Source organism: Scatophagus argus, chromosome 19 (assembly GCF_020382885.2).
Source record: "Scatophagus argus isolate fScaArg1 chromosome 19, fScaArg1.pri, whole genome shotgun sequence".
Classification (NCBI taxonomy): domain Eukaryota; kingdom Metazoa; phylum Chordata; class Actinopteri; family Scatophagidae; genus Scatophagus; species Scatophagus argus.
In genome coordinates this window covers 4538764-4566641 of record NC_058511.1, presented here as the reverse complement: position 1 = coordinate 4566641, position 27878 = coordinate 4538764, and the positions used below count along the sequence as shown (strand labels likewise).

The 27878-nt window shown below is 42.8% G+C and overlaps 2 protein-coding genes across 4 annotated transcripts; one reads left to right on the top strand and one right to left on the bottom strand.

Moving 5' to 3' along the window:
* The first annotated feature begins 575 nt into the window (after window positions 1-575).
* Window positions 576-10502, top strand: clu (clusterin). Its single transcript, XM_046372557.1, has 10 exons — window positions 576-707; window positions 4172-4333; window positions 4583-4731; window positions 5312-5482; window positions 6001-6171; window positions 7004-7217; window positions 7395-7535; window positions 8212-8438; window positions 9090-9280; window positions 9889-10502. Exons 2-10 carry the CDS (start codon window positions 4222-4224, stop codon window positions 9899-9901), a joined length of 1389 nt encoding a protein of 462 aa, XP_046228513.1. The 5' UTR covers window positions 576-707; window positions 4172-4221; the 3' UTR covers window positions 9902-10502.
* reps1 (RALBP1 associated Eps domain containing 1) lies at window positions 10021-27836 on the bottom strand. 3 transcript variants are annotated; one of them, XM_046372555.1, is made up of 19 exons: window positions 27047-27836; window positions 25015-25138; window positions 23397-23626; window positions 22399-22561; window positions 21249-21379; window positions 20092-20254; window positions 19943-20006; window positions 19148-19302; window positions 18488-18609; window positions 17971-18048; window positions 16561-16648; window positions 16139-16240; window positions 15835-15895; window positions 15461-15659; window positions 15163-15357; window positions 14880-14969; window positions 14475-14629; window positions 14283-14388; window positions 10021-14197 (listed from the first exon to the last, which is right to left on the bottom strand). In XM_046372555.1, exons 1-19 carry the CDS (start codon window positions 27197-27199, stop codon window positions 14129-14131), a joined length of 2448 nt encoding a protein of 815 aa, XP_046228511.1. In that variant the 5' UTR covers window positions 27200-27836; the 3' UTR covers window positions 10021-14128. The 3 variants fall into 3 exon arrangements, with proteins under 3 accessions (XP_046228511.1, XP_046228510.1, XP_046228512.1); XM_046372554.1 differs by having other exon boundaries at window positions 17971-18051; window positions 27047-27835; XM_046372556.1 differs by lacking the exon at window positions 17971-18048.
* Between the last annotated feature and the right edge of the window lie 42 nt (window positions 27837-27878).

Below are 27878 nucleotides of genomic sequence, written 5' to 3'. Positions count from 1 at the left end.
CTTGTCACTTGCAGAAAGCACTTAGATGCTGCCTGTTTGGGGAGCTGCAAAGAAATATTTGGTTTATGGGAAATCCTTCACAAATTCCTTGTATGATACGAGACAAGCTTAATGTTAATGATGTGTAATATAAACAAGATAACAGCAATCCCCAAGAAACCCTCCATCACAGGATGGACGGGTTGGCTGCGGGACTGTCGCCCTCACATCTGCGGTTGTGGGCCCACCTGAAGGACACCACAGGTCCTGTATGGATCCCTGTATGGAGCAAACAGGTCAGGATGAGGATGAGGTCGCCACCTTCTGTTTGTAGACTCTGTGTTCATCCTTCTACAAATCTGCCTCCCAGCCCAAGTTGCCAGACTCCACCTGCCGGTAGATCCCAGTCCAGATCCAAGTTATTTTTCCAAAAATGTTTAACCATTCTTCTGATAACTTTAACTTAATGGCATTCAAGATTTTTTGTTACCACGAGGAAAAACACTCATGTGTCCTCCCCAGCAGTTTTTTTTTTTGGTCCAATGAGGATTTATTTTGAAGTGCGATACCGGAAGTAGTTTTTCGTGTCGCCGCAGCATGACAGTAGCGGCACGCTCGCTCAGTGCATCACATGTCTGCACCGTCCGCGCTATCCGCTGGTATAAAAACGAGCAGCAGTGAGACCTGAGCAGCTTCAGACGGTCTGGAGGCTCAGGAAGCAAACGGAGGTGAGTCACACGGGCTTTTATTTTTGTTACGTAATGTGAGAGTCCGCAGCTCGTTGATGCTCTGAGGAAAATCTCTCTCTCTGTTATCCAAACTGTGTTGTTAATGATAAATCAGAAGAGAGAAGAGTGGCTGCAGTGTTTGGGTTCAGCTCATGAAATGTCAGACTGTAAACGTTTTTAATTGGAATATTTTATTATTTTTGTATGATTTGGGTCCCTGCAGTTGTTTTTCTCCATGCAGAAATGATGACTTCATGACTGAGTGGGTGGCTGCTGTTTGTATTGCTTACTCATGGGTGTGACCTCCATCTTTGGATCAAAACAACTGGATTAGGCCAGATGATGTCATGGCGTGGTTGGTTCACATTAACGCACTTTAGGCTACAGACTCAACCAATGCAAACCACTAAATAACAGAATAAACATGCAGAATGAAGGAACAGGGGATCATATCTATCATATCCATATATTATAATACTTCAACTTTAGATATGATGAAGAACAAAGTTTCCAAAATGTTCATATTTCTTCTTACTAATTTATTAAAGTTTAAAGTAGTTTAAAGTGACCCTCATTTCTCCTCAACCATATGACAAGTGAGTCCTTCAGGTGCCGAAATCCCCACACAGATGAAATGAGGCCACATGTGCCAGTGTCCCATTTGTTGTAAATGGAGCCCAGGTGATCCAGATTAGTTCGTTGTTCTTTATTATTCTGGCATCAGTGGCATCAGCCTGTGTAGCCGTCTGACAGAGCGAATGAGACGGAAACAGATGGAGAAGCATCAGCAGGTGCAGCAGTTAGCAGCTGACATGCTTAATAAGAAGAAGAAGAATATATTAGAGTATGAGAGCCATTATAGGCTAATCTGAATATTATTTTCACGATTTAGTGAAATGTCAGGTGTTAATGTAAAATGTTCCCCTGAGGCTGAGGGAACGTCTTCGAGTTGCCAGCCGTCCCAAACCCAAAGATGTTCAATTTATGTCATAAAACTCGAAGAAAACACAAGAAGTGGCATCAGCGAAGGCCTGATGTTTGTGATCGGGAGCGACTGAAATGATAAATCGCTTATCAAAGTCCGTGCAGATTAATTTAATCATCAAACTGTTTCAGCATCATATTAAAACTGCTATGAAACAAAGATACTGTGTGGACATGGATAAAAAAATTGCAATGATGAACAGTATAATAGTAGTATTGAGTAGTGATATGGGTAATATTATGCAAAGTAAAATTTGTACTTCACTTCATGAAGCTGAAACTGAACTTTCTGGAAGGCCTTACAGGCAACATCTGGACTGGTGGACGGTTAGTCGGTTTGCATTCCTCCAGTTGTGCAACCAGGATCCCTGCAGCTCGGCCACTCAGCCCAGTTTATTTAATTAACTTTCTCCTTTTCCTCTTTACTTACTTAACTTTTGCTCCATCTCTCTCTTTTTTTTAGCTGTCATTTTGCTCACACTTTCCTCCCTCTGCACGTCAACACTTACTCATTTTTAGCTTTTATAAATGTTTTCTTGTCGTTACAAAAGGGCCGTCAGTCCCTGTTTACAAACCTTCCGGTAACTGGCGTGCTGTAATTAAGCGAGCGCTTTATCGTCTCATGAATACTGACCTGGTTGTGCAAGCGGCTGCAGTTTGCAGCAGCATGAACACGTGAACTCCTGTTGAGAGGAGAAAGTGGGACATTTTTCTTTAGTCTCCAGGTGGGTCTCCAGTCCTGCTGGCTTTGGAACGCTTGGTGACATTTGTTTCAGTTTTTCACAGCACCGAGATTCAGCAGCATAAGAACAGACACGACAAAGTCTTCATCAGACATTGTGCTGAATAATAGTGGCTACTAGCTTAATACTCTCCTATAGAAGCCCAAATGTGAGGCTGAATTTTGGGAAAATATGTGCTAAAATGAACAAAGAATATTTCAGCTTGATGGGATACAAAGTGGAGAAATCATATAACATCAAATAACAAATGTATGTAAAAGTTCTAAATCATTTAATGTTGATAGGACAGCTTTGTACAAAATATTGTGCAAAAACAACCTGCTGTGCTTACTGCTTGTTTCCATAGGAACAGGAGATGGTGAGCAAGCACAAACAATACAGAGCAGCAGATGAACACTTTCAAGTCTGAGAAACAAGTCACACAAGATATTTTTTGTTTTCATAATATGAATGCTTAATGAGAAGGGTGTAGCTCACAGGGACGGACATCAGCAGCTTTACACGCCGTTTTAACGTCTTCCAGCTCATGGCTTTTTGTTTTCCAGCCTCTGATAAACCCGCTGTGTGTTGACAGCCCCGCCCCAAACAACTGGCAAAGTTAGCTACTAGCCAGTGAAAACATAGTGGAGCATTTAGCAGCTAAAGAGGCTGATATTTCCATCAGCAGTTGGTGGAGACCAAAAACAGAGCTAAAAAGAGAGCATAGTGGCCAAAGCATCAGTTACTGCACTTTTCACTTGTGCCCCAATAAAATAAATAAATAAATAAAAAAGCGACGTCCACAGAACGGATGAGAAGACCTTGGATGTCCAGCTCTGACGTCAACACAATCCAACCCCTTTGGGTTTAACTGAAACACAGAATGCAAGTCAGGCATCGTAATCCAACATCAAAGTGGAGGCTGTTTGAGCAGCAGATTTATGCTCACAGGGTCCATATGCTTGGTTAGGCTGTCCACATACGTTTTTGTTCAAAGAGTTGAATGTAAAGTGCTAATCATTAGCTTTGACCCGTCCTCTTTCTCACGGCCGTGCAACTTTTTCTTGTACGTTAGAATAATGACTTTTCTGTGCTCGATAGTGGCAGACTGGTGCATTTAGGTCTCTGTGCTGTGGATTAAGGGAGGATCATGACTGCGAAACCAGATTCACAGAGAGAAATGTATACTGCCTGCAGAAAGAGGGCTGCACAGAGAGAAGAGAAGGCCAGTGCATGTGTCTGATGACTTGATGATCCTTCTGTCTTTTATCTTGTGGGTGTGTGTCAAGAGGAAGAGAAGAAAACCTGAGCAGCAACAGTCACTCTCTGCTGAAGCTGTCATTGTTGAATATATGGGCAGCTGACCAAGCACACGTCAGGGAAAGAAATGGGTAAACACAGAAAGGGCCTGCTGTTCTCTTTATATAATACTTTTGGAAGGCAAAGTCACAGGGAAACACTGATCTGAGGTCAGTTTGGCCGCAGTGTCCTTGGCTTGGTGAAAATGGAAAAACGATCCATTCAGCAGGCATCAGTTTGAATGATTTATTAGTATTGATCTGTGCAGGTATTTTTATGTTATGCTGTGTAATGGAGGACATCTGCTGAGCAAGCCTGGTGATTTTCTACTGCGTAGGTCTTTTTTTGTACAGCTTATGTCGCCCCCTAGTGGACATGAAGGGAAATTAAAACAACATGGGAACGCAGTGAGCAGGAGTTTTGTCTGAACTTGTGTATTTATTTATTTTTTTATTCTAGTTTTTGTTTTTGTTCATCATTACCTGCTGGCCCTGTGAGAGTCAGAGAGGATGTTAATGATGATGATGATGATGAAGAAGAAGAAGGGGTCTCTGGCTGTGATGGCCCTCCTTCTGGCCTCAGTCAACTGCATCCTCCTTCCATCAAAAGAAGATCTTAACCGTAAGTTAAGAAATCTTAATCTTCAGTTCACCCAAATTATTTAAAAACTCTTTTCATATTAGTGTGTGCTTTCATTTCACTGTTGCTGTGAACAAATGCTATAAATAACAACAAAATATCTAACAGCCTGGTCAAATGAAACTAATTACTAGCACATTTGCAAAATTAAAGACCCTTAAGTGTTTTTATCCATTCATGTTTCAGTGAAAATGCTTAAAATCAAAACGATGGATTTCTCTCTTTTTCCAGAGATCTCCGTCGAGGGGGAGAAGTATCTGGATAAACAGATTGAAAATGCCATTAATGGAGTGAAGGAGATGAAGAGTGTGATGCAGAAATCTTCAGAGGACCACAAGACGCTTCTGGATGCCCTGGAGAAGACCAAGGAGCAGAAAGAGGTGCTCTGATAAAACTTCTTCCAGTCTGATAATCAGCACTGATGCCAGGATGACACAGCGCTTCTCTGTGCTGAGAAGTGGATTAACAAGCCTTTTTCATACTCAGGTGTTCACATATGATCCACCGGAAAACAAAAGCGCTTATTTTTACCCCAGCTGATGTGTTAACTGATTGTAGAAGAAGTAAAATGTCTCATTTGGAAAAGCAGAAGGACATTTTTTTGATATTATGTTTTATGTATCTTTCACTTAAATGTGTCCCAACAGCACAGAGAATAACAAAATAGCACGGCAGCTTGTTTTTTGTCCTCTTTTTTTAATTTCTTTTTCATTTCAGTCTTTTTCAACATTTCCAACATACAACAACAGGAAAACTGAATTAAGGCTATCTGCAGTCAAATTAAAGCAAAATATATTTAATTATCTTTTGATCCTTTTGCGCCAACCTGCAGAATTTCAAAATTTAAACACTGTTTCACTGACGTTTGACTGATAAGGAAACGATGCTGCCACGACGGGTACGTCATAGGGCTCCAAGCTTAACCACAGCTTGCCTCACGAGATCTGGGTATCACTGCAGGAGGCGATTCGTACGGCTCAGGAGATGGAGGCCAAGCTGGAGGAGGAGGAGGAGGTCTGCAATGAGACCATGAAGGCCCTGTGGGAGGAGTGTAAACCCTGTCTCAAGAACACCTGCATTAAATACTACTCCCGAACATGCAGCAGTGGATCTGGACTGGTGGGACGCCAGGTTAGACAATCACATGTGCACACAAAGTATACTCACACTGTATGAGAGACACATGAGGCTGATTACAATCCAGATATTTTAGCCAGTCAGTGCCGTGATTTATTAAGTATTGGTGCAGTTTCATTGATCACATCAGTATTGCTGGTTCTTTGTGTTAACCTAAAGTGACTTTAATGGAACTTTTCTTTTAACACAAGTACGCACAAACGTGTTAGTTAGGATCAGGGAGTAGATTTACTCAACCGAGGTGACACATACTTCATTAAAGGATAAAAATAAGCGTTTCTGTGTCCCCTCTTGTCAAGCATAAAATGCTTTTGAAAAACAGCAAGTACCTTCCAGTGAGACAAGCATTAACTTAATGGCACTTAATCCAACAAATACTCCTAAACATCCTGGCCACGCTGATCCAGCGCCAGCCCTCGGGTTCCTATTAGAACTTCCTCACCATCTCGGGAAGCTGTCACACACGTTTGAGGTTTGCTTTCAAATTTGAAAGTCCCCCCTTGTGCTTCCAGCTGGAGAGCATGCTGAACAGAACGTCTCCCTTCTCCATCTGGATCAACGGGGAGAAGATCGACGACCTGGAGCAGGAGGGACAGCGACAGAGCAGAGAATTCAAGGACCTGAATGAAAAATACACAGTGATGGCCGACGGTGTGGACAGCATATTTTTGGACAGTATGAAGGTACTGCAGACTTCACTTGAATACATTCATACAGTACATGTGAGGGATTGATGGGTCCTGCTAAGGCTGTGCAAAGTTCAGGTATACACAGTCAAGCCGTCTCATTTCTTCCGAGATCTCTTTTTCCAACAAGACCCCAGAATGGATCAGATGAGTGCATGTAACGTGAAAAGTAGTGATCACCTGACTCTGCAGGTCCCCCTCAGGTGGAGACCAAAAACAGAGCTAAAAGGAGTGAATGAATATAGGACTTGCGTTGGCCAGGTGACCAATCTATGATGTGCAAATCTTCAAGCACAACCACCACTTACGTCTGGATTATATTTCCCAATCTGTCAGGATTCTGTCAAAATAACATACCCTCAATTTGTGATATCAAATACCTAGACTGAAATAATATTATGAAGATGGCAGCTTGTCAAAAATAATATTCAAAAGAAATTTTACTTGAATTTGTAGACAGAAAGAAATAGCACAATTTACAGCATGATGTGTGTGCATTTACATTTCTATAGCCACACCTCAGCTTGTGGTTAAAAAAATAAAAAAACAAAACAAAATGGCCGAAAAAAGAAAGTAATTTAACTGAACTACATTTCGTAACTGCAAGATTTACATTGGAAGAGAAGCTGTGGAGCTTTATAGATGAATCACAATCAAATGTTGATTTTATGGTTAAAATATTAACCTGAATAGGTAAAGGTGCTGTGGATGCAACAGCCCTCAGTTCCCACTGTTGCTGCAGAACAAAGAGGTCATCAGGTACATCATCATCATCATCATCATCATCATCATCACCATCAGCTCTGTCCTTGTTCTCACTGTTTCTCAGGCCGCCGATCAAGTGCACTACGATCGTCCAGCATTCTTCCCTCGCAGCTGGGCGCCATTGTTCATTCGTCAGAGCAGAAGCATTCGCTCTCTGTTCCACAACCCTTTCCCCAGCTTCCAGAGTCTGTTCTCCCCGATGACGGGCATGAGCAGGAACTTCTTCAGCTCCATGGGCTCCATGATGGACGTCGACTCAGACACGCCTCCTAACGAGGGTATGTTTTCTCTCCTCGCTCTTCGCTCTGTACTCAGAAAGATTTTGTAGGGATCGCAGGAAGCTTTGAAACAAGCAAGCGATTTTGCGGGTGGATGAGTTTGCAGTGTGAGATTCAGACAGCGAAGGTGCATGTGAAAAAGGTTGTTTAACACTGCGTGCTCATGTCTGGTCGCAGACGGCAGCGTGAACGAGGACGTGATCATCACCAAACCTTTTGGCGACGGCAGGATGACCTGCAGAGAGATTCGCCGCAACTCGGCCGGCTGCCTGAAGTTCCGCGACGAGTGTCAGAAATGCAAAGAGATCCAGCATATTGGTAATATAAGCCTCTGAGTATTTTTTATTTTATGATGAAAACATAAACATGGATACAAGAAAGCAGAGATGATGAGGATGATGTGGTTAGAAAGTTTGTAAGTATGTATAAATGTGTAAGCAAAAGGAAACAAATAATGAGCAACAATGAGGGAAATACGGTAAATAAAAATGAAATATCAGTTACATCCTTAACAGTTAAATGAAATATGTAATTCATCCTAAAGCAACTAACTGTTCAAAATGCTGAGTGGATGTCACGAGATCCAGATGTGTCCTCCTCTCAGATCCTCCCACAGGAAACCAGCAGGATCTGAGTGATGATCCCGAGATGTTTTTGTCAGAGCAACACAATTGGGATTTATGCTAATTCTGGAAACAGGAAGGGCAGTCATTTAATTATGCAATCCGCTCCTTTGTGTTGGCGATCTTTTTGTTCCTCTGCCACGAACAGAAAGTAGATCATCTACATGTGAAACAACGAGACCTTTAGAAAATACAAAGACGTTCCGATTGGTTTCACACTCAAAGGCTTGGCATGAACGCTACCTGAAATCTCTCTTTAGATTTTAGATAATAATACGCATCTGCCACACTTTGTGTCCCCTCAGCAAAAAGAAGCTAGCATGTGATAAATGGATTTTGAAGAGAGTGTGTTTTCTGCATCTCCTTCGCAGACTGCTCCGGGAGGAAACCTCTGGAGAGCCAACTGAAGGATGAGCTGGAGGAGGCGCTGGCCGTGGCCGAGCGTTTCACCCAGCAGTACAACAGCCTCCTGAGGAGGTTCGAGGAGCAGATGTTCAACACCTCCTCCATCCTGGACCTGCTCAACAGGCAGTTTGGCTGGGTGTCGGCTCTGGCGAATGACACCAACAGCAGAGACAACATCTTCCGGGTTCAGACGGTATGTGGACCTGCTCGCTGTTCTGCTCAGTTTATTTGTTAAATTTATTGCCTTCAACTTCCTGTGTGAGTCAGAAGTGCATGGAAGGGAGTATATGTTCATCTTATTACTTCCCTTATATTCATTATGGATCATCATTGAAGCCAAAATGTCTTACTTGTGTCACCTTTTTTAGCTGTGATCTGCTTTTATCTCAGTTGTGTAGTCAGTGATGAAACCAAAATATACGTTTCTAATGAGCATGTGCAGAAAAGGATGAAGAAATGTCCTTTCTGAGGATCTGTGGATTGTGACAAGTTTGAAAAATATGAGAACATGAACTCTGTGCAAGTCAACTTTCAAGATAAACCTTTTAAATTAATTTCTTTTCTTGTATCTTTCACAGTTTATATCATTTTTGTGAAAAGTGTTTCAAGTGCGTTTTGGAGGCGTCTTGTTGTGACAGTTTGGTTTTTTTTTTTTTACTTACAGCTTTTCCTTTAATTGATGATGAAAAAAAAATCAGCATTAACCTTTGCTTTTACCTCAACAGCCACGTTAGGAGCTGGATTTTAGATTGAGCAATAATTCAACTGAATTCAGCATCAGTTGTTGCCTGTATGGAAACAACTGGAGTTGGCTGGATGGATGAAACCTTCCCTGTCCCTGCAGGTGTTCTGCAGGAACGCTGAGGACAATCCAGCCGGGGAGGAGAAGCAGCCCGAAAAGACCGACGTGTCTGTGCAGCTCTTCGACTCTTCAGCCATGAACTTCACGGTGCCGGGCAACATCCCCTGGACCCACCCCAAGTTCTCAGAGGTGGTGGCTCAGGCGGCTCTGGACCGCTACAAGGAGACCAGCGTGTGAGTGTTGGTCAGGCCTACAAGCATGAGAAATAACAACCAAAAGCTCGAGGAACAGTTTCACACGTATTCTCTTTCTTATGAAGCTACAGCCACCAGCTGGCTAGCTTAGCTTAGCATAGAGACTGGAAACAGAGGGGGACACGCTCGCTAGTCTGGCTAATGCTAACAAAGTCAGAGTCGCTGCTCAACAGGTTATATACGCTTTGCTGATTTGCCTCGAGGTTACCTACCTTTATTTTTTAAGCAGATTTGCTGTACTGTACTTAAGTTCTCTTGTACAAATTTGTGCGTACTGGTTCTTTACTTGAGTGTTGTCATTTTGAGGGACTTTCAAGCCATTAACATCTCATCTGCTGTACAGCAATAGACTCAATTACATCTCTGTTTCTGATTTAGAGACTTTACTCTACTTTGCAGATTCTAAGGCAGGATTTTGACATGTAGTGAAGCAGCTCTCCCCTGCACTACTTTAATTTAAGTGATTTATTTGAGTACTTGAAAGCTAATTTTGGATCAGGAATCTCAGTCGTCAAAATTTAATAGAAGACCCATAAAAATATAACCTGAACTGAAAACCTCTGATCTCCTTCTCTTTGTTTTTCCAGCATGGTCAAATAAAGTTGGATTTGCAGCCCCACCTGTCAGCAGACGAGATAAATGTTCTTCATGAAAACACACCTGGAAAAACCCCCGAAGCCAACCCACTGACTCTGATGTAAATCTAGATGAAGTCCTGCTTTTGCCAACGACAAAGTTTAACCTCAGAGATTTGTATTGTTACGTTAGAGCTCTTTGTCCTGCTGTAAGAGAACATACTCGGTAGATAAGAGGCCAACTCAATGTGATTCAAGCCAGAACTGATGTAACGCACTCTGAAACGGTTTCTTTTCTGCATTCAGCTTTCTAACACAGCAAGATTAAACTAATCTCCTCCACAACAGTTCAATAAAACAAAGATTTGAAGGAAACTTCAGTTCAGAGGAGGTTTCAGTGATTCGGATGACCTGAAGTACCCCTCTGCAGATCTCTGATAGCTTTCATCTGAGTTGGTTGAAGTGGTGTACTTGCTGGAGTTAAAACTCACTGAGTGGAGAGATTAAAAGTTGGGAAAGTGAAAATACTAGAGGAGTTGATTATGTTCAGGATTTCTGTGAGGTCAGTCTGTACAGCAGCCTAGCAATAAAGCGTCTAGAGATCTATTAAAACCTGCTCAAATCCATTCAGTGTCTCTCGTCTTTTCTGCTGACAGCTTTTCTGGATTTATGCTCCAAATGGTGGTGGTTTTATGAAATTAAGTTAGAAATTAATTCATAGTCCTCCACTTTAAGTCCAGTTCCATGTCAGGAATACTCATCAAAGTCTTTGTGGATTAGAAATATCTTCAAACATTTAAGAGCTGCGCAGGATTCTTAAGTTGGTGTCTTAGGTACAGAAGTGCTGTACTTAAGACACAGAAGGACCGACTGCAGTATTTAGCATTCAAATCCCTTGACTTCCTGCCCACTTTATTGTAAGATGGAGCCGTGACAGAAAATGGATTTCATTTACCTTTAAAGCCATCAATCTGCAATAACGACAAAGCGAGAACATGCTTTTAAATGTGCTGGTTTCAGCCATCAGTTTGCATCTTCATCATCTGCTCTCGTCATTGTGGCACTGAAGTCCCTGACGTGGGTCGGTTTTTGTTTCAGTTTTAGCTGGTTGCTATGATTTCATCCGGAATCCTGCTTTTTTTACATCACAAATACATTTGATGCTCTTCTTTTCACTGTTAGCTGCAACTGGAGATTTTCAAGACCACACACACACACACGTAATTACCTTAAAAACACCACACAGGCTTCATCAGAGCTGTGGAGACGTGGGAAAACAAAAATGCCACATCACCTTTTTTTTTTTTTCTTTCCCCAGCAGTCAGTAAAGAGAGCAGCATTTAAAATATTGTGCCGTTTTTATTTTTGTGTAAAAATCACACAGCTGCTAGTTGACTCTGCAGAGATACAGTACATCCATGCAGTTAAACATCTAGGATCCCACAGCCAAGAGAGAAGGAATTAAATAGAATATTCTTTCGCTGTTAGTCAGCAATTAATGCAAATTTACATATGAGTCCAAAATGTGTATCATATACAATATACATAACACAGATCTGGGAGCACAGCATTCAAAATCCCCATCAAAGACTTTGTTAACGACTGATTGCTTCTGCCTGCCTGGATTGCCTCTTGGGTTTAGGGAGCTATTGTGCTAGCAAACATGAATCAATCCCACAAGAAGGTGTTCAATAGGGTTTTAAATGGTAATAGTTCCAGGTCTGGAAACAATATAACACACTCACACACACTCGCTCACTCACTCACACACACCAAGTACATCATCGTCCTCAACAGCAGAAAAAAGAAGGCGAGCCTTGATACAACAAGGAGGAGAGATCAGTCAGCCGCCGTGGAAACCTGAACGCCAGTCGAGGGGAGTAAGGCTTTAGAAGAAGACGGACTCTCTGCAAACGCACAGGAAGCTCCAGGGACAAACGTTCACACACGTATTAACAAAATAAAAAGAAAAGAACTAAACAAGACAAGATCTTTTAGGGTACCAGCACAAAAACCTTACTGTATGCAAGTTGTGCTGAAGAAATAAAACTCTGAGTGGTTCATTACTTTTTTTCTTCTTCTTCGTAAAGCATCTTTTGTTTTGTTTTGTTTTTTTAAATACACACAAAAGACAAGAACAACATGCAGGTTAAAAGAAAGCAAAGCGGGACACAACAAATAAAACAAAAAGGGGTTCAAAGTGCAGTTGGGTCATTCAGGTCTCCAGCTGTGCTGACTGGTCTCCATGTGTAGTCCTGTTTAAGCTCCATCTACAACCCGCAAACGGTCGCATCTTGCAGACTTAGGGTGAAAGTGCCCTGATAAAACACTGATCTGGAGGTTACTCCCCTCTGGAGCCGTCGGCGGGGGAAGCGGACTGCTCGTCAGTACCAGAAAGAAAAGGAAAAAAGAAAAAGAAAGAGGCAAAAACGAACCACAAACACACAGTAAATGGTGGGGTTTTTTGGAAGATCTAAGATACAAAAATCAAAGTACACTGCTCACACAGTTGCTACTATCATAGTACAAACAGCTAAGTATAGTTGGCTTGTGAAGATGTATCGCCTGTACTTGCATAGTGCTGACTGCCCGATTGAAAAACGAAAAAAAATCAACTCTCATCTGCACCATCAGTTTGGATCTGCGCACATGTGTTCACTGACCGGGGAAAAAAAACAACGACGAAAAACTCAAACTTCCCGATCAGCAACACAATTCTTCATAAAAGCCGCCCCCTGCAGTCAAGCAGCTGGAATAGCTTCAAACCCCTTCAAGTGAATGTCTGTTTTGAATAAAAGCTTTGAAATTAAACATAGGAAATAACTGCAGCGACCAAGAGAAAGAAAGGAGGAAAGAAAGCTGAAATGTTGATACGCAGCTGTGCTGGAAAAATCTCGAGTCACCTGGAGGAACTGGGGTGGGGGGGTGTGTGGGGGAGGGGGTGCATTGAGATGAGAGAGCAGAGTGACTGTTCAGTCATTTGGCATTAAGTTAAACCATTCAGTCATGTCATTCCCCAAACACTGTAACATGAAGAAAGAAGACAAAGCACATTCATTCATTCACTGAATCGTGACATCCTCCCTCCCAAACACACACACACAGATGCAGACTTCAAGGGGCATCGAGAGGAGGGAGGTGGGCTGAATTCACGTCACAGGATGAAAAAAGAAAAAAAAAACCTTCACCATGGTTATTTAGCCATTAGAGGCCTCGCACAAACACAAAAACACACACACACACAAAGTCCTGAAAGTTCTGTCCGACCGACCACACCAAACTCCAGTCAAAAGAATGTCAATTTTACGGTCCTCGACTTTGTCATTGTAGTATTTCGCTTCGAGCTATTTATTGACATGTTTTTGGAAAATGGTGTCACTGATGATAGACTGTCACTGATGATATTTGAAGCAGAAAAGCTTTTAGTTTTCGATATTTGCTGTGTTGATCTGATCACAGTGGAAAATGAGTTTTGCTATTAAGTGAGGAGATAAAAAAAGAACAGTCGGAAATTTTGGGAAATACACTCATAGTTTTCTTTCTTAGAGTTGGGAAGTAATTTCAGCATATAACTTCCCCTCAAACCACAAACAGTTTTTTTTCCTTTTATTCAATTACTAATTTTACGCTAAGCTAACTGCAGTCTTAACCCAGCTGATTAGACTGATAACAATCTTCTTATCTAAGAAGGAAAGCAAAGGTGCTCATTTCCACCAAAATACTCAACTGTTTATTTAAATTCACCTGATTTTTAATAGGAGTTTGGTGTAACTGAGTCTGCATCCCACAAGAGCATAAACATGTTAGTGCTAGCATCAATAAGTCACTTAAAAGGAGCACAAATACACACACACACACGACAAACACACTCTGCCTTTCTTCTTCAGTCATTCAGAGAGTAAAGTAATCGGACACCAGCAGTTTGTCTTCAGACCACACGCTCCTAACCGTTTCTCAGTCTGCTGCCGTCCTCACGTTCTCCTCTCGTTAGAGAAAAATCGAAAAGTGCCAGTTTGTAAAATCGCCCCCACGCACTCCTGTCACCTCCTCCTCTTCGCAGGGCTTCGCACTCACGTCCTTCCAGTTTTTCATTATTAAGTGTGTGATTGAGCATTAGAGTTTTAACGGAGCTTCCAGGGAAAGCTGAGATGGTGGAAGGAAGGAGGGAGGGAGGAAGTGATGGAAGGGGAGTCACAGAGGGCCAAAGCCTTGCTTCGGATGAATCACCGCCGAGTCTGCATCCTCACGCTGGTTAAAGATGAGAGAAAGGTCTGAGCTGCTCCAGCTGGACTTCCAGGGATATCCTCTCCTCAAGCAGGTCCTGGAAAATAACAAATTATGACTATCTTTTGTTGCCAGAGGGCAAGGAGTCAGGAAGAAAGCATATCAGTGCACATCCTGCATACCTTCAGCTGCTGCTGCAGCTCACTGTTAAGTCGTGCCAACACTGTGTTTGTCTCCTTGTTTCTTCTGATAGAAGCTTGAATCGCCTTTTTGTCCTTTCCTACTGACCTGAAGACAAACAAATACACACAGTTTTCACAAAAACGTGACACATACTGAAATAACAAGTCTTTCTAACCAACCAAGTCTTCTACCTGGGGATGGAGGGCTGAGTGGCCAGGACGGCAGCTATGACGTTTGATTTCTGTGGACCGTGTTGCTCGTCCTCCGGTCGGAGCTCATCTTCAGACTTCAGCCTTCGGCGCACAGGTTTTGGAGGAGGGGCAAGCGGACCAGACGAGCCCTTGACCTGATGGGAAACAAAAAACAGGAGAAAATCATCAGAAACATCATTTTACTCAGTGGCTCAGCTGCGAAAAGCCCCTGCCTTTATGTGGTTTCTACAAGTTCAGAGTTAATGAATGTCAAACATTACGGAGAGAAAATTAATCCAAAACCTCTATACAGTCACTTATACATGCAATAAAATGTTCTGATTTAAGTATTAGATCATCTTTCAGTTAAAGTTTGAGAGTAATCTTCAGAAGGTGTTGACTTACAGAGTTGACAGTAGCGGAGGATCTCTCATCCGCTTGGCCATCACTCTTGACTGTCCTCAAAGGGCCGGCCCCCTCTGACGGCTTGTCCGCCTGGACACCAACGGAAAAGAAAAAGACAAAAACAGGTTTAAAAACACGATGGGTCAAAGTCTGAACTCCAGAGTTATGGATCTTGATTCATACTGAAACATAATTACAGAACTGTAAAGTCTCCACCCATTTTACATGGACATAAAAAAAAAAATCAGACACACACACAGACAGACTGCAGGTAACAACCCACCTGTCCAGGCTCACTGTGAATATCAACCTCAGGCAGGCTGGATGGCTGTTCAGACGCAGCGAAAGCCTGAAACTGGCTGAAGTCTGCGAAATTGGGCTGCTGGGGAATCTGTTGGGGGGAGGTGGCGGTGAGCACCGCGCCGCCTCCTGGTGCGCCCTCCGCTTCTGCACGATGCCCGGTGTGTGGTGCTGAAGTCTAGACAGAGGGGAGAGTTGGGTGAGGACCCTCACGTTGTCACGGTCACATCTGATGACCTCCACGATCTGTTAAGAAGTGCGTGTCTTTCTGTCCGTCTTACCTGTGTGGGCAGCGGTCGAGGTGGCACAGCAGGCGCGTAAGCTATCGTGGAAGGCTGCGGTTGTCCTGGTGCGGACGTGGCGGCGAAGGTGCGGTTCATGTCGAGAGATGACGAGCGAGAGTGCGAGGGGTGGGGCCGGGGTGGCGGCGGAGGCGGGGCTACCACCTTCAGGGCCTCGGGAGACGTCCCCGACTGAGACCTGAACACAAACATTCATGCACAGGATACAGATTTTTACTGCTTATGGTGCAATTTACCAGAGCAGAAGAGAAAAGCTGGTCACAGGTTAAAAAGTCCACCTCAGATGATCAACAACAGCTAATACTCGAGACAAACAACTTTAACGAAACTGCATCACATGACAGGAAACTGACCTTTGTCTGGTGATTGGCTCCTGGTCTGAGGTGAAGGAGTCTGAACTGCTGTAACCATCACCTTCATGGCAGACAAACAACAACAGCCCATTAAGTCTGACGAACCTTCTGACTAAAAAATGTCTACAACACCAAGTTAGAGAAACAGAAACGTATCAGACACAGTTTGTCAAAGTTTGTCAGTACAGAATAGTTACCACAATAAACCAAGAACATCTTCAGCTTGCCAGAGTCGCTCCTCAAGGCTAGTGACTCAACCACTGCCAACATAACACACCCAACACACCCAGCAGCTGCTTCTCACCTACAGTGTTGGCGGCTACAAACTTCATGGAGGCAGGTAATTTGACTTCTTCAGACAGTTCGGGAGGTTTGGCCAGCAGTGGACTGGTGGGGTGGTTGTGATCTAGAGGTTTGAGAAATAAAGTGAACAGAAACGACCAATTAGCAGACTTATGACTAATTTCATTCCAAACTCTATCTTCAGGTGGAGCTTCAGAAACTACTAATAAGCTTGACCACAAAACATCTCATTTTGATTACGTTTATCAACATGTTTTCTGTGTACTCCTAACAAACGACAGACTCTGAGATTGTCATTACCCCTCCTGCAGCAACAGACCGTTCTTATATCTCTGTGTGCTGCTGAGGCCTCTAACACATTCATAAGTGACTTAAAGCTCATAGCGTCAATTAGCGATGGAAAAGGAGCTGAGGTTGTCTCACCGCTGCCAGTCCTCTTCAGCTCCATCTCCTGCATGTGGATCTTACTGGGCGTCATCCGAATGGGGACTGGGTGGACGATGGCCGTGTCCTAAAGGACAGACAAAGGGACGGGAGGTGAGACAGGCAGATTTGCGAAGAGGAGAGAGACACGTTCTCACAGAGGGAGACGTGTTTGTAGCCCACAGCATGTTATTCTCAGTTTAGTCTGTCAGGTCTTGCCTCCATCTGTCAGTTGGCTTGGTTTGATCCAAAACAGCTCTGCCTTGTGTAGCAAACGCAAACAAAGCAAAGGCTCAACTTTATCGCTCCATTTTCACAATTTTCTGCTCTTATTATTTCAAGAGAGAATTTGTATGATAGCAAAAAAATATTTTGCAGTTCTTTTGTTCTGAATATTCGAAATATAGCATGTCGATGCAAGAGGAAACATCTTTTAACTCTGTCAGCAAGACCACAGCAGACAACAGCACTGAATTTCACTGAGTACATTTACTCTGTACAAGTACCAAAGTATAAATTTGAAGTATTTATAATTTACTTGATTACATTTTACTCTACTTTATATTTCTACTCCACTTTAGTTATTTGTTTAGTTTCTTTATACCTTATTTTTCACTATGATTTTAAATGTGATGAGCATATAAAACATGACGCATTGTTACAGACTGAACTAACAAACATAACATTTAAATTATATCCAATTTGACCAACTACGGCAATAATAAAAATAATAATAATGATAATGTTATGTAGTATATTAACAACACAAGAGCCTTTTCTCTGCATTCAGAAAACATTCTTCTGTCACATGCTCAGGTTCTGCTCAATGACTTTCCTCCCAAAGTTTCAGAGCACTCAAAAGCAATCTAAAAAAAAAAAAAGAAAAAAAAAGAAAGATGCAGACTCTTCCTATAAAGCAAACGTGTCTAGTCAATACTGCACTTTCTGCATAATTGATTGTCCAGAGCTATTCGTGAGCCAATTATTGCTGCAAGGAAACAAAATTCTGGCTGAAGGACAAAACAATGAATTCACAAAAGACAATTCAACAGTAAATGACAAAGCATCACACACTTTTACGCAAAGTACAAGCGTACTTACAGCATTGACCATATAAGTAAAAACATATCTGTTACAATCTGCAAATGCACTAGTGATTGGTGGATGTCACTGTAGGAAAACAAAAGGTGATGTCCAACAGAAGCTAAGCCAGCCAAATCACAACCAACACTGACCACCGCTGATGCAGCAGACTGCACTTTGACAGAGCATCATGCAGAAAGAGAGAGAGACAGACAGACAGACAGAGAGAGAGAGAGAGACAGAAAAAGACAGAATGCAGAGAGATCCAGAGAGGGTTAATATCCGTCCATTAATGGTGAAACCATGCATACTAAGTGATTGACTTACAGGGTCAGCTGGTGCAATGTTAGAGTCAAATTGGGTCAGAGTTTGTGAGCTGGAGGAGCGCTCGCTAAACGTCTCCCACTGCTGCAGGAGACAGACAGACAGTGAGAAAAAACATGTCAGTCAGCCAGTGCAGTGACTTCACACATTTACATCATCAGCCTGGGCCTCTACCGTGACACGACATCACCAGTCGCCGGCAGACGCCGTGGCGATGCGACATCATCGGCGGGCACGCAAACAAAAACAGATGTCGCTGACTTTGGTACACAACAGCAAGCTACCACCACAGTCCAAGAAATGAGAGGAGAGGGGCTGAATTATCAGTAATTATGTTTGGTAATGAACGCGATGAAGAGGCAATCAAATCATGATGGATGGATAAAGAAAAAAGCAGTTTTATCTAATTCACCCTGAGCAATTATTTGTGATGACACAAATGCAAACACGGCAAACGCAAACAAACATGTTTGTGTGAAAACAGAACTGCTATTCATGTGTGCTGTGTGAATGCTGGAACCTCGTTGCTCTGGTTCATCTCTGGCCAGGCCTGGTTGAGTGAAGGCATGGAGGGAGATTTACTGGGGGTGACCTCCACCGGCGAGCCCGAGTATCCGACGTCAGCAGTCGGCTCCGGGACCTCTGAACAGGGAACATGCGACAGGCGTTAGCCAGGTTCTTTAACACCAAGCAAAAGCTCAAATAATAGGGGTCCAATGGTAAACCGAACGCAATAAAAATAAATCTGAGAAATACAATATTCACAAGTCTTACAGCTTATTTCATCAGAACGTTGCTTTAAAGTTTTTCACTCAGTCAAACAAACCTGAGACTGACTGTATGGATTATTGCCACTTCATACTACTTGACATTATTCTGCTCAGGTCACCTATCAAAGTTTAGGGTTTAAACACCAGATTCGGCACATAGGCGATAAAGAAGATTTCAATTTTCTGTGATCAGGTCGGTAATATGGTGCAGTACAACCTGCTGAGCAGCTGTGACATTAAAAAGGCGGAAGAAATGTAAAGTAGCTCCATGCCCAAATGAATACGACTACCGCTATTCGGGTTTAGCGCACTGAAGTGTGGTTGTCCACCCTACGGAATTTATGAGGCTCGAGGTTGGGAAGCTAGGAGAGGGAATGACAGGGAGAGAGAGAGAGAGGGAGGCTGCGTACCTGCTGAGTCATCCAGGTCAATCAGCTTTGGCATCAAGCTCTCGGGCAGCTTCTCAGGGAGGTCGTAGCCGTTCTTCCTAGCCACGACCAGGTGGAAGGCAGCGCAGAACTCATCCAGGGTCAGCGCTCCGTCTTTATCGAAGTCTGACAGCTCCCTTCAGACACACATTAGACATCAGAGCCGTGAGTCAGCATCCTGACTAAACGTGTCACAATGACAGCAGGGAGCTTTTTCGAAATGGATCAGCTGCCTATCAGTCCGACTTTATCTTCCCCACATCATTCAAACCGTTCGGTCTGCTCTCGCTAGTTGCTTCAGATGCTCACGTGGGCATCAGTTTGTAGCAAAAGATCAGTGGACACACAGAGGCTTAAGAGCTGAATACAGCATAAAGTGATGAATGCAGTCAAGTGAAGAGTCCTGCTAAAATCAGGGCTTGCTCCTACTTAAACAAGCTTGTAAGACTGGCAGAACAATCAGACAAATGGCTTTTGATATACAATAATTAACTGATCAATGACCTGGAAAAATGACGTGGCAGGGCGTCAGACTGGGGTCTGACGCCCTGAGGCGCTGAGACACTTTCTTTCCAGTGAATCATTTAAGTGATTTATCAAACAGAAACCTAAAATTTTGCTTTCTACAGCTTTTCACCATTCAGAAAATGCTGATTTTCCGTGCTTATCTTTTCATATGATGGTCAGAAGTATTAGTAGCTGTTATGGTTCAACGTGCTGCACTGAAGACAAACAAACACACCAGAGGTGATGACAGGCAGAATAGTGACGACTCACCAAATGTGTGACAACTCTAAGATTGGTAGTTTTGATTTGGTGAAGAACTCTTTTGCGGCTGAACCTGGAGGAAACACACAGCAGGTGATTAAATGAATCCACATTTTATGCAGTTCTTATTTTGGACGTGCATGACTGCATTTTCCTACCAGGTATGAAGCCGGTGAGGTCTGGCTGGATCGTTTTGAATTGGTTAATATAATACTGTCTCTGCTCATCCGTGATCTTCCACGGATCGTCATAGCCGCTGGACTGCCGCTGGATCTCATTGGTTGTTGCTGCTGAGGCCACTGTTCGTATCGTTGTGCTTTCCTATGGGAAGCCACATGGGTCACATAGCAGCACTGGTTAAAAGGCATACAGGACTAAGCAGAGCAGGATAGATTAAAACTTCTTATCTATTTTAACACACTTTCTTCAGTGGCTATGTGTACTGTATGGGTGTTTCTGGCCACAGTTTGATCTGTCAACACACGAAGTTGATATAAAGTCTCATGAATATGATACAAATGTGTCAGAGCACAAGATTTCACTTTTATCATATCAAACGTGTCGTTTATTCTGGGCATTTAGACTACTGGGACAGAGAGATGCCCGTCGTCAGATCTCACCTTCAAATGACAACATCACTGAAAACCTGCATGGCGCCTGCAACAAGACACTTGGTACAGAGGCCTTTGCAGTTTTCTGTTTTGCCTGACAAATGCTACACAAGTTGCTTGAGTATTAGTCATGCACCGCTGGCAGATAAAGCACTGATATGAAATGCTGGCTCATGTTGGAGGCCAAGCTGTGATAAGTAAGATATCTTGTGTTTTGTGCTTTGCAGTGTCTGATGGCTCCTTTTCCTCTGAGAAAAGATGATAATGATGTTTTACCATCATTACCAACACTCTCTCACAATACTGCACGCGGTCTTGTAACTTGCTAATCTATACTGATGAATTACTGCATCATCTCTTTGGGTGTTCTGATGGTGCACGTGTGTGCTTCAACAATAAGTAAGTTCATTTTTGCTTTGTCACCACAGACATCATTTCTGCTGTGTAATTAGTGGATGGTGTTTGTGTTTGACAGCACTAAACCTTTTTCTCGTTACATTTTATTAAAAACAAATCCCAAACATATTTTAGAGTCACAGCAGATCAAAAGTTATAACGATGCATTTGTGTCTTAATTAGGAAATGAGAATGGGTTTGGTTGCCAACTGAATAATTCAGAGCAGCAAAGATATAATTGTAGTTTATCAGGCAGGAAGAGTCACCACTTGAAGTGAGACGCTGACAGAAGCGTAGCACTGCCCTACCTGGACTGAAGAGGGATGCATTGCTGGGAGCGTGCTGGATGGCGGGGTGTCTGCTGTGAAACTGACCCAACTTTCCTGACCTGGAGGAGGCGGCGAGTGGGACGACCACATTCCCTCCCCGGGCACTGGACCTGGTGGGAGGAAGAGAGTAAAGCACACAGTGACATCCAATAATGCACAAATAAACATGATGCAAGTGTCATTAGGAAAGGATCAGGGCTGCAACTTATGATTACTTTCTTGATAAATCAGGTCGCTGTTTTGTCCATATAATGTCGGAAAATAGTGAGCAATGCCAGTTAAAGCTTTCCACAAAGACCCATTTCTGGGGGTTGTTTACTTGATCATCAGCTCAAAACTCCAACATGTTCAGTTAACCATCAAATACAATAAAGAGGGTATCAAATGCTGTCATATGAAAAGCTGGAATCAGGATTCAATTAATTTTCACACCTCTAGAAAGAATTATTTTCCTACTATTGTTTTTTGTAATATTTCCAGTACATTTTGTGCTGCTAAAGGCACATCATGGATCACATGATGTCTTCTTTGTTCCCCTAATGACTAACGGCTCTAACTGTCATTCTCAGCAAAAGTCATTTATGTCCGAGCTGCAACACAACAGGAAGTAGCACAAACACAAGCAGTGGTAGTTCTGTGCTGACTCATTCTGACCTCACAAGCAAACAAATAAACTCACAACAAGTATCGACTTTTCTGCCAATTGTGTTGCATTTTCATTATGGGTGCTGTTATCAACATCAGAAATTACATTTACTCTTTACAACTTCTGAAAACACTCCACTCTCAAGAAAACGGTGAAACAATAATTCACCTTGTGGCGTCCTTATAGTGACTTCAATCTGGGGCCGCAAGCAACAATTACGTACAGAATTAGTTAACCCGTTGGCTATTTTCAATTAAAGAAACTGTGAAAAATGTCCAAATGTTGTGTTTTGTCTAACAGTGATAATTATATGAAAACAGAGACTGGGCAAACTGAAACCACAGAATTTTGGCACTTTTGTCTTAAAAAAAAATTGACTCAAAAAGATTGACTAACTGTCAACCAATTAACATACAAACTGTTGCAGCTCCACTTTGACTCAAGCTGCTAGCATGTCAGCTGAATCACGACAGTGGACGATACCTGCTTGTGGCTCTCTGAACTGCGTCCACACAGCTCCGGTTGCAGCCACCACCGGCTGTCTGTCTGCGTTTCCTCCGCTGTGCTGCCGCTTGTGTTTCCTCCAAGAGTGAGGGGAGGTGGGGGGAGACTGGTGAGGGGAGACCACCGGGGACGTTGGCTCGGGCTGGCAAAGCATATAAATGCAATCAAATACATGAAATATGCAATCAATCAAATACATGAAATATGAATGCGGATTTAAAAAAAAAACAAAAACAAAACCCAACATTTAGTAAACAACTGCAGATTTAATGACAATGAACGTCTCGAGACATGCAGTTTTAAAATGTTAATTTGACAATGAAGATACAGAAGTTCGTAGAAGTGAGCAAGAGTATTATTATGGTTTGACGTTATGGGTATTAACTTTCAGATCCCATCTCAAACACTGCAAGATTTCTATCTTGAACGCGCCACATCTGAGCCAGGCCAATAAAAACGACTTCAAGGCTTTTTATCTGCACATCACAGATATGGCGTGTTCAAGCAACCAGTAGATGAACATTTCACAACACACGTAACCAGATCCGAATCGAGGAGGAAGAGGTCTGCATAACTGACAGGCAAGACACCGCTGCTTTCAGCAAGGCAAAGTCAGCAGCAGAAAACTTCAGAGAGGGTTTTGAGCTAGAAATACTCAAACATGCACGGGAAAAACAAAGCAAAACACAGTAACCACATCAGTATTCCAGTGGTATTATATATTTAGTAACTGCTGGGTTCAGCTATAGGCGGAAATAAAACGTGTACCATGTTCAAGTCCAGTTATTGCAGCAACAATTTCAGGAAAAGGCAAATTGTTTTTTAACCATAACACATACCCTTATTTACTGTCCATGCAGACATAAACGGATTTTTACATCAGAGGATCGGTAATCATGAGAAAAAGAGCAAATCAATATGAAGGTATAAGGCATTAAAAAGTCCAAAGCGTATTTAAATAAGTGTCTTTTACTCACCTGAGGCTCTATGCTGGGTGCCAGGGGCTGGATGACCTCGTGGACAGGAAGTGAAGTGGATGATGGGGGACCTTTCTTGTTCTGGAGACCCCTGCCTGGTGGTCTGGGTATGACTGCGGTGGCAGAGGCAGGGTACAACCCCTGGCTGTCCGTGTCCTGGTACAGCACCGCGTGCCTCGCCTCCGCCTCATTCTTCCCCACCACGAACCTGGGCAGCGGCAGGTCTTTGACTGGCGAGACAGGAATTCACTCACAGGATTAGAGGACAGATTTTGTTTCATATTGATTTTCAGGACAAAAATCACACCCCATTGCACTAACATTGTCAGACATCATCAGTCTGTCATGTTTAGTGGATTTCATGAATTATTTTTGGCAGATGACTGCACTTTTTTTGGTGTAGCCACATTCCACCATCCTGCCTCATGTGCTTCTACTTCAGTTACTGACTTCCTACATCATGCTTAGAGAGGGAGCATGAACTTGTTGTGAACAGCTGTGGTTTGCAGGTGTCTGTGGAAAGACTATCTTAGAAGATCTATCTTAGCTCATAACTGAATCAACGCTATACTCACATCCTATATGTAAAGTGTTTTCTGAACGCTCTCTATTCACTTCTCAAGACTCTCAAATGTTCTGAAACAGTTTCAGCAATAACTTTCTATTCAATGTCTCAGCAACTGATGTGACTTCAGGCTTTCTAACAACACAAAGCAACCCAATACTCTTCTGAAACAGCTTTATCTTTAAGGGGGAACAGTTCAAACATCCCCAAACATACTAAGCATCATTTTGTGCATTATGTTCATTTTGCTATGAGGAAGTAGGGTCTTTAAAAAAAAAAAAAATCAAATTATGAAATCATTTCAGCAACTTCGTGTTGCAATATTTCAGGCACAAACAAGTAACTTCATGCTGCCTGTGACTTTATTATCATGTTTTTAGAGAGGAGTCACGCCAAAGACAAACAGAAAAATGCAATTTTGCAGTTGAACCCTCAAGGACTTACAAAACAAACTCCATTTAGTTAAGATAAATACAAAGAAGCGGCTCTTATTGTCAAGCACCTGATAACACAAACACTGGGCTGCTGCCATCAACAGCGCAAAATGACTGGAAAAACATGTATTAGATCATTTCTGGGAACATTACATTTTTTTCTAAAGTGACCAACATTCTTTCCCTCACACCCATAATGAGCAATTTGGGCTTCAGCGTCCTGCTCAAGGACACTTCTGACATGAGGAGAGAAGAAGGCGGAGACAGCGCCGCCGTCTCTGTGATTAACGGCCGACCCTGTCTACCAACTGATTACGATGGACTGTGATTGATTTATTTGAACTGACATCCGCGTCCGTCAACATTTTAAGCATCTAACACACAGTTAGGTAACACAGGCTGCATTCTCCAAGACTTTTAACTAGAAGTCTTTACTGCTTACTGTTCCATGACCTCCTAAAGTTTATTAAACTATAATTTATAAGATAAAATCAAGATTTTGGCCACAGTGGACACACAAAAAGCTTTCAGTTAAACAGAGAAGTCCTGTGTCTGAGAACCTGGCACGTTTTATATGATGCTACTGAGAGGGAATCGGGGTTCAGAATGGTGGACTCACCCGAGTTGAGGCTCTCCACCCTCAGGGGCAGACCCGACTGGGCAATGGCAATGAGCTTCAGAGCGATGTAGAACTGGCTCCGCCCGAAGTGACCCAGCCGAGTGGCACCACATAGCTCTGTGATCTAAACCCACGTCCAAGGACAAGGAGGAACAGTTAACAACTCTGCATGCATCTGAAACACTGATATTAACCATTATAGAGAGAAAAGTTCAACATGGTTAAAATTAGTAGCAAAATATAACATACATACATATATATGTGTGTGTGTGTGTAAACACTTGAAGTGAAAATAACCCCCCAGCATTTCAAGTGGCATTATTATTATTGGTGCGGCTGTCACAAAGACAAGATCGTGTTCAGTTTTCCTCAGAGTAGCAACTACCAACAGCACGGGACAAAAGCGTGACTTTATTCACTCATTCAGTCTATTATGGAGACATGAAAGCAGAATGAAATGGTGCCAGACTGCGAGCCTGACTGGATAACCACTCCAGTACAGGGAGGCAGAGAAAATTTTACAGTTAAATCAATCAAGGGAACCAACCTAAACACAAATGGCTTCATTATTATACAGCCATCATACAGTGACATCAGTGTTTGCTTCATGAAATATTAAAGAATAGAACTTGTCTACTGCCAGTTCAAGTTCTCCAAAGACTTACTGACTGAATGTAATGCCATTTACCTGTTTCAAGTCACAGAAATGAGTCACAAGCAAGTCTAATTTACTCTGTTCATTGGCAGATGTTCAGCTGCTAAGCTTGACTATCACATATTTTGTTGTATTCAACATCATGCTGAGCAGGCTTTGTCCAAAATGGTAGACTGGGCAGCCTGACAAGAAACTGCTAAAGTTTAAAATGTCCACAGAAAAATGGGTGGAACAAAAAAAAAAAATCACACCATTTTAGGGGAGAGTGTATAATGCACAGTGTGGTTACATGATTAACATGTGGACCAGAGAGTTGAACTTCAAAACATTAAGATGACTCCTCAAGTATGAGTTCTTCAGCGCTGAGAGCCAAAACACCGACATCCCGCCACAGCTGACTGATCCCTTTCTTGCTGACAAAGGACTTATTCTGAGGAGCACCAGTGACTTTCCTCAGCCTGTTACAACATGGCACTGGAGCGCTATGTGTCTCCTAGGCTGCTAAAGTTTACATTTTGAAAGCAGAGGATTACAACACAGCCTAATTCTTCCACCACACAGCTCCTCTTGTTGACCTTGAAAAGGATTCAGACTCACAAACTGCAAATATTAGCCTGCTGAGAGACCTGGAGTCACTGAAATGGGCTGCGGCAGTTTAACTGGCTGCTCATAACTCATAGTTTACAGGCAGAACAGGGACTGTCTGGATGGCTTCACGGTCGATGTGACCATCACATGAATACTATAACCTGACACGAAGCAATTGTATCTGTGGGTTAATACATATTTACAGGGTGTGTGTATAGGCTGGACTGTAATGTTGAAAAATAAATCATTCCCCATGTTGATGAGACAGTTTAAACTAGGTGCCAACTTCTGTAAATCACGTTGACACTGTGACATTGGGTCTGCATTTCCACCGTCAGCTCAGCCGAAACGACAGATTTTAATGGAGTGAGAAGACAGAAAATAGTGTGCAGTAATCTGAGGGAGAGCGCTGATGAGGGCATGATTTGCTACAACGTTGTGTACATAAAGCGCTGTTTAACACATGCCTACAAAAAGATACTTTGAGAGCATACATACCAAAGTCTGCTATGTGTATAAGATATTAATTTGAGCAAAATTTCCCAGCTAAGGTTGACTGCATGTCCACTCTCTTTAGCTAAGGCTAACATTAGCCAGAAGAAGGTGTGTCTCTAATGCTGCGCAGCATTGCTAACCATCAAGGCTAACTATTGCATTACTGGATGACAGCTCAGCTCTGACAGCCCGAGAAGTTTATACAAGAACAACCGACATGGCTACGTTTCGGGACCAGCTTCACAGTACGATGATAACACTTTAAGAACTGGCACTCGCTAACGCCTAGCTTACCTGCAGGACAACTTCGCTGGGTAGCTGGGCCGCCCGGAAAAGGTCAAGAACTCTCCCATTGGAAGCCACTTTTTTGGTGTTGTCCGTGTCGCAGTAAACGAACAAATCCGAGTAATATTTCTGCTCGATATCACTCAATGTTAGACTTTCCATCGTAGTACCAATCTGACCTCAAAACCAGACTAGTTGGCTGTTGATTAGCCCTTAGCCAATGGCTGGGGCAGGATGCAAAAAACGGGCGAGACTTCAGTATCCCAACTTAGCTAGCGTTACTGCACTAGCTAACGTTGGGGTTAGCAATAATAATGTTCACACCGCGCTTTGTGGACTTGCTGTAGTCTGATCCCGCTCTCTATAAAAATCCGTAATATTATCCGCTGACTAAAAGAGGTGATCACCATTCAAAAAATGGAAATGTGAATGCTTTCATACAGTTAACCACTTAGTTAACTTGTTGGGCCAGCCAAGCCAAGTATCCAACAGCTGGCTAGTGGTACAGCGAGCTAACAGCTACCTTGAATCAAAGTCAGTGGCTCTAACGTTAAGCTAACTAGCAAGTCGCAAAGTGCGTCCACCTTTTCAGTCTGGGCATCTACCCCGTCAGTCTCATGTAAAAGCGCTCCTTCACCCTTTAATCAGTTGTAGAATTGTGTTTCTGCGTTTCGCGAGAAACAAATTCCTCTGCGGGGCCGTTAGAAGTAAAGTTTCATGGTCTTTGGGTTCCTTCCTCTAGTAATCTTAGCCGCCATTCCTACCGTGAGTGTCAAGTCAGTCAGAGTTCAAGTACAACTTCCGGCAGATTTCTTCAAATTAAAACACCCGCTGAAGTGCA

What these genes read in the sequence shown, in the direction of transcription:
- reps1 (XM_046372554.1), bottom strand. Translation starts at nt 27,199, where the DNA reads ATGGAAAGTCTAACATTGAGTGATATCGAGCAGAAATATTACTCGGAT. An exon ending in GTTCAGAGAGCCACAAGCAG is followed by an intron (nt 21,380 to 22,398) that starts GTATCGTCCACT and finishes TCCTCCCACCAG; the next exon opens with GTCCAGTGCCCGGGGAGGGA. An exon ending in CCTCACCGGCTTCATACCTG is followed by an intron (nt 20,007 to 20,091) that starts GTAGGAAAATGC and finishes TGTTTCCTCCAG; the next exon opens with GTTCAGCCGCAAAAGAGTTC.
- clu (XM_046372557.1), top strand. Translation starts at nt 4,222, where the DNA reads ATGTTAATGATGATGATGATGATGAAGAAGAAGAAGGGGTCTCTGGCT. An exon ending in CTGGACTGGTGGGACGCCAG is followed by an intron (nt 5,483 to 6,000) that starts GTTAGACAATCA and finishes TTGTGCTTCCAG; the next exon opens with CTGGAGAGCATGCTGAACAG. An exon ending in AGACACGCCTCCTAACGAGG is followed by an intron (nt 7,218 to 7,394) that starts GTATGTTTTCTC and finishes GTCTGGTCGCAG; the next exon opens with ACGGCAGCGTGAACGAGGAC.